This window comes from Mya arenaria, chromosome 3 (assembly GCF_026914265.1).
Source record: "Mya arenaria isolate MELC-2E11 chromosome 3, ASM2691426v1".
Lineage (NCBI taxonomy): Eukaryota > Metazoa > Mollusca > Bivalvia > Myida > Myidae > Mya > Mya arenaria.
This window is the reverse complement of record NC_069124.1, coordinates 40,769,971-40,781,311: the sequence shown is the minus strand read 5'-3', so window position 1 is coordinate 40,781,311 and position 11,341 is coordinate 40,769,971. Positions and strand designations below refer to the sequence as shown.

Here is an 11,341-nt window from a genome sequence, read left to right as displayed (position 1 = left end):
TGTGTCTTAAAACAGGGTAAGTGTATTGGGTACTGGGATTGTCCGTGCAGCTTTGTAGGACCTTATTATTCCCACATCATGTTCTTCACAGTTTCAAACTGTGACATAAATGATTGATGGTAAGCAGGAGAATCATATTCTTCACAGACTTTGTCGATGAGATTGCTGTTTGATAATTTTGATATTAAAAATGTAATAATGAATGGAAATAAAACATAATAATAATAGTAATAATAATAATAATAATAATAATAATAATAATAATAATAATAATAATAATAATAAAACAACACATATTCTTAAAACTACGCCTTATACAAAAACAATTAATCATATTTTTACAACAATAATAACAACAACAACACAACCAATTCGTCAAACTAAAATTTTCTCTATATTTATCTTATTGGAGGATTGTCGGATTGTGTCCCCGAGGGTGAATTGTTACACTATCGTAAATGCTCGGCCATATCAGGCAAGCTCGGAACAGAACTATCTTTAAACCAAAGCACTTCTAGCACTACGGTATTCACTGCTTTCCCAAAATTAAGCCGTTGAAAGCGTTGGTAATATTTTTTTCCAGTACATCTGTCTATGCCAACACAACTCACGACAACAAACACAATGCCATCTACTTTACTTTGCATACACCAACTATTACGGTGCCAACAAGAACCAATATTATTCCTACTTATACCATTAATACCCGTACAGCAACAACATAACATATAAAAAAACTATCTCTACAACAACCGACACTGCGCCTACAACTGCAGCCAACTTACAGCAACAACAACAACAGAAACGACAATATGTTATACTGGAAATAACAATCTGTGACAAATGTGACTCAGTTGTAAAATTTACTTTTTTTGTTAAAAAAATCATGCGATTTTTGACCTGTGAGGAATGTGCTTTCATGGCACATAAAAAACCGGCTTCGATCACAAATTTCCCAGGAGCTGTGACATATATGCCCGAACGGTGTGACAAACGAGATCTTATTTTTCCCAGCTGTGAAGAATAGGATCTGGGAAAAATAAGGTCTTACACAGCTTACACTGAATTATTCGGCAAAAAACTAGGCCAATTCATCAAAAATTGGTATCTTATTCGAGGCTGCAGAGTCAAAGGCTTGGGGGCCATTTCATTTCATAATACACCATTTTTAGGGACCTAAAGGTCACTAACGCGCGAATTCTAGGGAAGTGCAGGTCACTAACGCGCCAATTTCAGGTAAGTGAAGGTCACACTTACGTGCCAGTGTGCGGGAAGTGAAGGTCACTCAGGCACCATTGTTAGGGAGCTGAAGAGTCACTAACGCGCAAATTTCATGGAAGTGAATGTCACTTAGGCACAATTGTAAGGGAACTGAAGGCCACTTTCATTGAAGTGAAGGTCACTTAAACACTATTGTAAGGGAACTGAAGGTCACTAACGAGCCAATGTGCGAGAAGTGAAAGCCGCTAAGGCGTCATTGTTATGGAACTGAAGATCGCTAACGCGCCAATTTCAGGGAACTGAATGTCATTAACGCGCCAATTTCAGGGAAGTGAATGTCACTTACGCACAATTCTCAGGGAGCTGATGGTCACTTACGAGCCAATGTCAGGGAAGTGAAAGATTGACATTAAGGCAATATGTTAGGGAACTGACGAGCCGATGTCAGGAAAGTGAAGGTCACTAACGGGCCATTGTAGGGGAAGTGAAGGTCACTTCGGCCCCATTGTTAGGGAACTTAAAGGTCAACTAACGCGCCAATTTCAGGGAAGTGAATGTCACTTAGGCAAGATTGCAAGGGAACTGAAGGTCAGTAATGCACTATTGTAAGGTCACAGAAGGTCAATATCGCGCTAATTTCAGGGAAGTGAAGATCACCCAAGTACTATTGTTAGGGAACTAAAGGTCACACATGTTAGAGAACTTAGGGTCACTAACGTACCAAGGTCAGGGAAGTGAAGATCACTTAGGCACCATTGTAAGAGAACTGAAGGTCAGTAATGCACTATTGTAAGGGAACATAAGGTCACTATCGCACCAATGTAAGAGGAGTGTATGCAGTACATGTTACTATGTCGAAATTTGGTTACTTTGAAGCCATTATTTTGGTTTCAACTGTGCGCGACAATTTTGTAATAAATCGGACAGATTTTGTCTTTGGGAAGTACTTGTTTGATGTGACAAAATCGTTCTGTGCATGTTTTTCATTGTCGTTAATAATAGTTTCTTTTAGGTAGGTAATGCAACCTTTGCTAGCATTTCACACCGTTCTTGTAAGATTTCTTCCCCTTTCATAAATGTGACATACATATTATATGAAGTTATTATCAATGTCAAAACTGTTTAAATTATTATCAACTTTAGTAGATTTAAATGTGTTCAACGCCCCTTGCACTAGTATCAGTTGCATTCTATATCGATGAATCCCACCAAATGACCCAAGGAGACCAGATAATACATAAGAGCGTCACGGAGCAAACGCTAACGCTCGTCTGATATTGTTTGTTATTTTCAGTCGAACAAAGGGCATCAATGAATTTATTTAAGACAGGGTTGTGAGCCTTTCAACACATGTGCACATTATCCTTTGTCACATGGTACATGTGATGATCATATTCGAACATTATAGCTACAGTTGACGCACACATCAAGGCTATGGTAATTCCTTGATGTTTTTTCTTCAAACTGATAAGAACCGCACTGTTGATAAATTAAATAATAATTATTTGCGGGCTCCGTTTTGTTTCATAACCCAGGTATTTATGTAACAAATTTATGACACATTATTGCATATGTTACTATACATAGTAACATTTTATGCCGAAAATGGGTCATTACGGACCGGGTTCCACTGCCGTAATGGCTGGTGTGCCAATTATCCATAATCGGCACACCTCGAGGTGTGCCAAACATCCATAATGAGTCTACATCCGGTAAAACGCGCACCTGAACAGGTAACTGCAGAGTTCGACGTAATAAGCAACGCAAACATGGCTGGAGAAAGGTTGCTTGCATGGCAAGCCCCTATTTCGCGAGTAATTAAAAAACAAATAATATCGATGTAAACGAAATCTTACCTAATAGTATGCTTATACCTGATACATCTTATGTACAATCATTTCCACTGCCATTTTCAGTATAAGTAAACGATGTCTAGTGTAATCCACGACCAAATAATACATAAACCAAGCAGTGGCGTTTTGCATCACATGCTCGTACCTCACATTTATATTACTCCAAGTTCTGCATTGACAGTTGTCAAGAATATGTTATCGACATATTTTACTCCATGGCTAAAGCCCTCGGGCCATTACGGACCAGGTGTGCCGTTATGGACGGACGGCACACCGGCATTAACCTCTAAATAAATATAACAACCTTTTATTGTGTATCAAAACAACTATGCTAAAACAAAATAAAAACATAATGAATTATGTAATCACAACGAAATACATATTATATCATCTGAGTAATCTTGCAAAAGCTTAAATAAGATCATCAATGAATGATATCCATGTAAGGAGCTACATTTGATAGTATGGTAGTGGCACAAGAAAGACAACTCAAATTAACAATTTAGAACCACGGTGTTATCACCGTAAACATTTTTGCACACGATTTGTACAGCAGAAGTATACAAGGACGATATCAGCGACGTCATGACTAAATAAAATAGTATTTCAGTTGTCTTCCTTGACCTTCAAAGATCCAATATGATCCGTACATGAAATGTAGTTTAAAGCAGTACAAATATTTTCTGAATAATGAGCCGATTTCAATTGTCCAGCAAAATTACACAAATGATTTTATCGTTTTAGAGTGGCTGAAAAACTTGTTTAAATTGTATTATAACGCAATATGTTCTGGCCAACTATATATAGTTCGTATAACTCTGGCCTTGTTCTGTGGTGGTATTCATGAACCTGAAAATTGTATATGGCCATATATCATTGACGTAAAACACTGTATTTGTCCGTTATTTATAGGACGTCATCCGATTAGCTTCATTATTCTTAGCTCTAATTAAGACCAATGTCAAATACTCCCCAAGAACAAGAATAATGACGTGAATAAATGTGACAAGAAAAAACACACAAGTGGATGTTTACACTCATCTGTTGTTATCAGTCAAAGAGAATTACTTCCCACTTATCAGAGCCAGATGTATGGGTCTTGCTGCGTGCTTGTTGTCACAAGAAGCATTTGTACAAATCGTACATACATTAAAGCTTCATAGTATTTAGACCATGGGTGTAGTTTTTGCACGACTGTTATCAAATAAAGGGACTTAAAACCAATCACCAAAGCCGTAGTTATGGATACATTTTCAACCATCAATGAAAAAGGACCATCTATAAGCACAGAACCTTTGTAATTGCTCTTTGATATAAGCGTTATTACATATATAAGGTATAAGCTTTCGTCTATATTTAGCTACATCCGGGCTCTAAGCTTAGATAAGGGGAGATGTGTTGCAAGGATATAAGCTAACCAACGTTTTAAGGTACAGAGCCTGCCGTCACTAATTCATCGTTGTGACACAATACCTTGGTTGTTCTTGCCTTTTCACCTTATCCATTGATGGGTGTTAATTTGTCCGTTTGGGCTCATACTTTTAAAATTGCTGTGGGGTACGACGGGGAATGAATCTAGTGTATCCAATATGCGTAAGTATACCTTAAAATCGCCAAAGTACTGCCACCCGAATTGCCTGTTGTTGCTTGTCGAAAGAAGATGGCCACAAGCTACGTAAAGATTCAGTGCAATGCTGTATCTACGTCAGTGTTCTGAGGTTGTCTCGTATGCCGCAAAACACGCAATTTATTTAGGCACTTTTATTACGACCAGCATTATGCATTACCATGTTTACCTAGGTCTGGAAACGGTTCATGTTGTTCGATTGTGGCAAGTCACAAAATACGCGTAAGAATATATGCACTATAGTATATAAATTTTAGTACACTAACTACATTACTGAAGGTTTGTAAACTTATGTACTGTCGCATGAGGCTGGTAAGTCATTGCTTGGAGACACGGTGGCGGTGCTTGTTGTTGTGGATAAACCTGAAATGCTCCGGGGTAAGGCGGTTCCGGCCTCTGTACCGGCTGTGGTTGAACGGGAGCAGCAGGCTCAGGCTGTTACATTGGCTGGCTGATCTGAACAGGGTTCGTGTTAGACGACGGCGCATAAAAGACAGTGGTCGATGTCGGGCGCCTGTTCCTTCGTTCGGCGCAGTATATGATTATAGATGCTACTATAACACCGTTGGATGCTACCCACGTTAGATACAGCGAATAACCCAGGATATTCATATCCACCTTGACAACGTATATTACGACACCAACCTCCAATAAGATACCTGGAATGCAGAAGTATATTTCTATGCGAAACATGATTTTTTTTGCTGTAGATTTATGCACGTCTGCTCATAGATGTATCTGCTTAGACTTATACTTTTCACTGTTTCGGCATGTATTGTTTTTACTGTTTATTTGAAATATGTTTATTGAATAAGGAAGGTGTATATGATTCGTTAAGTATCTGTCAGGCCTTGAACCCTGTGCATCTATGCAATGTCATCGTTTTTCTTTTTGCTGACCTTGTACTGTATAATTCACATTGTATTATTAGTTTTATCTGAAGCGCCCAATCTGTTTAAACAGGACATTATAAACGTTTTACTGACCAGCAACAAGAAGAACCCATGGATTGGCACTCGCAAGACGAGCGTTTGATGACCAAAGCAGCAGTGCTAACGTCATAACAAAACCAACCACGAAAAAAATCAGACCCACAATTTCAAGCGTCTGTACACCTTGCATCCAACCTGCAATTTACCAAAAAAAAATCTTAGGTAGAACAAATATGTATAAGTTTAGATATCTTAGATACGGCTTATACCTTAGTGCTTGGATCCTTACTCCAGATATATGGGTTTCATTCTGGAACTTTCGTTTCCATCAGGATAAAAATGTTAACAAACGGATGTTTAACTTCCAAAAGTAACATTTATTCCACTCAAAAGAAATGAAAAATATCAAAAGCTACTACATACAAGATATTTTTGCAAAAACATCAAAACATAAGTTCAAGTTTATTGGTCGTGAAAAACATTTTGTTGTATCTCTTGTGGATAGGTTCCAGAGAAGTTGATTTATAACCCCAAAAACATATTTTACAAGAACTATACAGACTTGGCAGGAAATCTGATTTACATCTAACAAGTAATGAGAACAAAAATATTTTGCGTATTGGCCAATCAGAATCGCGTAATTTAATACCGAAGATAATAAGTATCTTCCATGGTAGTGAGTGTAAGATAGGTTCATCCCGACCCGAGCGGAGGGTGTTTTGCGGAAACGAGGTTTACCAGGTTGCCGAGGTTATTAACATAATCTGAATCACTGCGCACATATCCATGACAACCACGAATTATCACATATACATACGCATTTATTTTCACTACGCACAAAATAGTTCCAGCAAAACATACATGTTTACTTAATTTTGTTAAACTGAGGTGGAAGAAACAGCATCTACCTTAGCCGCTCGTGTAAGATAGATTCATCCCAACCCTCCGCTCGGGTCGGGATGAGCCTATCTTACACTCTCGGCCATGGAAGATACTTAAAATCTGAGGAGGGAGAAAAGTAAGTCGTTAAACGAGATACGTTATGCATTTAAACAAGATACTAAGTCTTTTAACGAGAACTGTAAGGTGTTTTAGCGAGATACAAAAACGTATGTCAACTCAATGCCAAAGTATTAACGTCCAATTGATGAACAAAGTTAATACAACATAAAAATAACCAAAGTATTAACGTCCAATTAATGTACAAAGTTAATACAACATAAAAATAACCAAAGTATTAACGTCCAATTAATGTACAAAGTTAATACAACATAAAAATAACCAAAGTATTAACGTCCAATTAATGTACAAAGTTAATACAACATAAAAATAACCAAAGTATTAACGTCCAATTAATGTACAAAGTTAATACAACATAAAAATAACCGGAGGGTATCTAAAGTACAATTTTGTGAATTGTGGCTACCTGGTGACCCAATGTTATTTTGGAAGCAATTGAAACGTGTTTATTTGCAGAAAAGGCATACATAAAAGTTAAACGGAAATGAATACTGCAAACAAGCTTTTTTGGCCCTGAAATATTTAAAAATACGTGTTGTCAAGGCCGATTTCAGCTTAAATTAAGAACAGAAATATGAATTGCGATGACTTTATACATAATGTATTATATTGGTTATTTATTTCAGATAGTAGTCACTTTCATACGGAATGCCGTTAGGGCCATCGCCTATAAATGTGTTGATCTGAAACGCGATTCTCGATAGTACAATGATGAAAACGCGCAATCACGACACTACCGCGTTTTCATCATCGTACCGTCGCGTTTTCATCATCGTACTGTCGTGTTTTTATCGTCGAACTATCGCGTTTTCATCATCGTACTGTCTTTTTTTTCATCATCGTTCTATCGCGTTTTCATCATCGTACTGTCGTATTTCCATCGTCGCACTATAGCGTTTTCATCATCGTACTTTCGCGTTTTCATCATCGTACTGTCGTGTGTTCATCATCGTACTATCGCGTTTTCACCATCGTAGTTTCGTGATTTCGCGTTTTGACCATCGTACTATCGAGTATCGCGTTTCAGATCAACACATTCAGAAGCGATGGCCCTAACGGCATTCCGTACTAACAACTAGGGGAACTGGCTATCAATATAAAACATTGTTGTCAATAACGTCATGAAATGGCATGCTTATTTGAACATCAGATAAATAAGGGTGAGGAATCACGTGACTTAAAGGGGTTCTCACATGGGTCACCACGGATCAACACCGATGTGAACAAACAAAGTTAGTGACGTTATTTTCTAACATAACTATTTTGACAGAAAAACAATGGAAATATTTCTTAGCCTAAAAAAGACAATTTTAGTCAGGCTTTGGGTACTTAAAACTGCACTCTCACAGATTGAAGGTTTTGACAACTTTTTATTTTTTGTCTTGGAAAGAGCCATTTTTTGCAAAAATCCATGGAAACCAGTTATATAAGACTGCCGACAAAAAATTAGATCCCATATTTTTATATTTAAGTTCAAAAATTGATGTTTTCTGCATTTTTCTTAAACCGTTAGTTACGGTTTAAAAAATAAAAAAATTAAAACCGTTAGTAACGGTTTAAGCCATAAAACATTAATTTCGAACGAAACTATGAAAATCTACGATCTGATCTTTTGTCAGCAATCTTATATCATTGGTTTGCAGATATCTACGCAAAAATTTTCCATTTTCAAGACAAAAAAAAATATAAAAAAGGTGTTAAAATGGTAAATCTGTGAGAGTGCAGCTTTAAAAGTAGCAGTTAGTAGAAAAGCATAGGTAACCTGCCCTTACCATTTCATTTATACTTTTGTTGTGCAGAGTACGCTGGGTACCAGGCAATCAGTAGAAAACATTAAGCCATATGTATTTTCATTCCGGAAATGGAAACATTCGTTACTAAGCGATGAGTTTGGAAACGACTTAAATATCGTTTTCAGAACAGGTTAATAATCACTTACTCAGACGTTTCATTTTTTGGGGCAAAAAACACCGTTTCGGTCCATGGCAAAAAAGGGTCGGTCAGGTTACAAGAACCACACATAAATATTGTTTAGGCCTAGGAATATACGAATATTCTACAACGGAAGAGCACAAATTACAGCACAAGAATGAACAGACTTGTCCAATGTTAAGCAAACGTGTCCATACCTTCTACAGATGCCTCTATGCGTGACAGACAGAACGTTTCTTCCATGGAATGATAACGATCAATGGTTGAACAAACTCGCCAAAGTCCCGAATGATATTCCACTGAGGTTCCATTTTTGATCGTTGACGATTGTGTCCACACTGGCGTCGCAATACCAACTATGCCTAGAACAAATGACACGAAAACCAGCGTAGCACCGATAATGAACAATACAGACGACTCGGAAATCCGTTTCAGTCCCATTTTGTTTTATCAGTTTAAAAGCAAGCAAACCTAAACTTGCTTAAGTATGCATAATCTTGCACAATATTTTCAGTCAGTGTTGCTCGGCAATTATAAATATAATTCATACAGGTAATGTTCCTAGGAAGTGCATCTCTACCTTTGTTTAGCCAGGTAGTGGTATCAACAGAAAATCGTCAAGTTCGCAATTCTCCAAATTTGATAGACGACGGAAAAACGAGATGCTGGTTCAGGAAAACAGGTATCTGAACGTTATTGAAATCGTGATTCTGAAATGTTGTGTGAGGTATATCCCTTATTCCAGGGGCGGCTCTAGGATTTTGCATCAGAGGGGGCGCACTAAAAGGGCACACTTCGGTTAAAAGCGCCCCCTTCTCCAGGGACCCCCACAATAGGCTGACAACATTCAGTGGATAGTAAGCTCAATTTTTCATTTTGGTATCATTTGCGCTTAATTGCGATACCATATTGGACAAATTAATGTTGTGGGGACGGGACGTTGAACATTATTGAGACCGTGGTTCTTGCATGCTTGCCCCCATAACGTCCAGATTTACTATTTTTATGTTTATATCGGATAAAAAGTAATAACATACGCTCAAAATGCACCGTTTCGGAATAATAAAAAAACGGGAAGGAGTACCCTAATCCCCCATGCAAACATTAATTACCATTAATATTTCGGTTCTGAGGGACGTGCGAATACCAAAACGTGAATTCCTGGTTTCGCCCCTGCGTATATATCTGTTGTTGCTAATTATATTGTGTTGAACATATGCAATTGTCTTCTGGTTTGTAGTTCAATCATAGCTGAAAATAAGAATACCTGCTTAAAAACAATCATATGTATACGCGTGAATGTAGTAATTATCCGTAATGCGATGTAGCAGAAAAATTATGTGTTATCCTGTTTCCTCCTGCTAACAACAGTGCAACTATGAACATTTGTGCAAGAAACAAATTGTTGTCTTCATGTATATGAATGCTCCTTGATTTTATTTTACAAGAAGCTCTAGTTATAATTACGGTGGCATCAAGGAGACATGTGTGCATTAGTTATCTCGGGGAAACGTCATTCATACTCGTTCCTACGACTAAGTAAATCCTGGCCACGACTTATGGGGAACGATATAGTATATCGTGGCCAAGACACCATCATCAGCAGAGCATCATCACGCCATCATCATCATCATCATCATCAGCAGCAGCAGCAGCAGCAGCAGCAGCAGTAGCAGCAATAACAACAACATCATCAACAGCAGCAGCAGAATCAACATCTCCATCAACATCATCACAATCACTGGTTTACAATTTGCGATTTGGACTGCAAGTAGAGACTTTCCATCTTAAAATATGTCCAGAGTGGTGTACCACAAGCCTTCTTTCCCTACATTTGGTAATAAGTTCATTTTGATTGGTGTTTTTGTGGTTTATGTGTTGGACCTAAGTTATGTGTCATAAAACAGGGCAAGTGTATTGGGAACTGGGATTGTCCCTGCAGCTTACACTGAATTATTCGGAGAAATAGCTGTGCCAATGGATCAAATATTAGTGCAAAAGACTTACGGGCCTGGTGGGGGGGGGGGGGGGGGTCATTTCATTGAAAAATATTAGGAGCAATTGTTTACGTATTGAGATGTTTGAAATGTAGTACTGTACTGCTTAAATCCTTTACTTTGTTTCATCAAGCGAATTATGCTCAGTGGACCTAAATGGGTGCTTATTGGCTACGAGACGTTGGCAGAGTTGCACTGTTTAATAAACAAGACCAAATACTTTGGACGAACATGCCGTGTATTGTTCTTACTAGTAATTCTTACATTCAAATGCAGTAGAAGTTCTCGTTTTAATCGCTTTGTCGTCATTTACTCATATATTATATTTCTAGTTGCTATAACCAGATAACAAGTGTATGTGGAAAATGTTTTTCTTTGTGATAGAATGCTCGTTTTCGTTTTTATTGCGTTTTCATAAATTTGTTATGTCCTTTTCAAACCTTGGCCCAACCCTCGGTAACTTTAAAATGGCAAACAAAACATCTTAAATTTTATATTTAAATTGTAATTTTAGCTCATTGATTATTCAGAATGCTTATCGCAATAAAATATAATGTTGAAGTACTGTGCAGAGCCAGCTGCACTCACGGATCTTGTTATTTTTTTATTAATGGGTATGTTTTTGCAAAGGTCACTGTTACCTTTATTATGGTTCGTATACGTAATAAATCTGCACAATACATTTTAATTGCCTAAACACACTTGCCATGTTAATGAGGTAAACATATGAAGTTTGATAGAGGCTGAAACCGCGATAAC

The 11,341-nt window shown here is 37.6% G+C and overlaps 1 protein-coding gene across 2 annotated transcripts; it reads right to left on the bottom strand.

Moving 5' to 3' along the window:
• Positions 1-3,365: 3,365 nt before the first annotated feature.
• On the bottom strand, positions 3,366-9,188 carry LOC128228464 (uncharacterized). Of its 2 annotated transcripts, XR_008259928.1 has the most exons (4): positions 8,783-9,188; positions 5,688-5,828; positions 4,678-5,360; positions 3,366-3,923 (listed from the first exon to the last, which is right to left on the bottom strand). XR_008259928.1 is itself a non-coding variant. In XM_052939785.1 (3 exons), exons 1-3 carry the CDS (start codon positions 9,024-9,026, stop codon positions 5,140-5,142), a joined length of 606 nt encoding a protein of 201 aa, XP_052795745.1. In that variant the 5' UTR covers positions 9,027-9,188; the 3' UTR covers positions 3,366-5,139. The 2 variants fall into 2 exon arrangements, 1 of the variants encoding a protein (XP_052795745.1); XM_052939785.1 differs by having other exon boundaries at positions 3,366-5,360.
• Positions 9,189-11,341: the final 2,153 nt, after the last annotated feature.

What these genes read in the sequence shown, in the direction of transcription:
- LOC128228464 (XM_052939785.1), bottom strand. Translation starts at nt 9,026, where the DNA reads ATGGGACTGAAACGGATTTCCGAGTCGTCTGTATTGTTCATTATCGGT. An exon ending in CATAGAGGCATCTGTAGAAG is followed by an intron (nt 5,829 to 8,782) that starts GTATGGACACGT and finishes GGTAAATTGCAG; the next exon opens with GTTGGATGCAAGGTGTACAG. An exon ending in ATGGGTTCTTCTTGTTGCTG is followed by an intron (nt 5,361 to 5,687) that starts GTCAGTAAAACG and finishes TCTGCATTCCAG; the next exon opens with GTATCTTATTGGAGGTTGGT.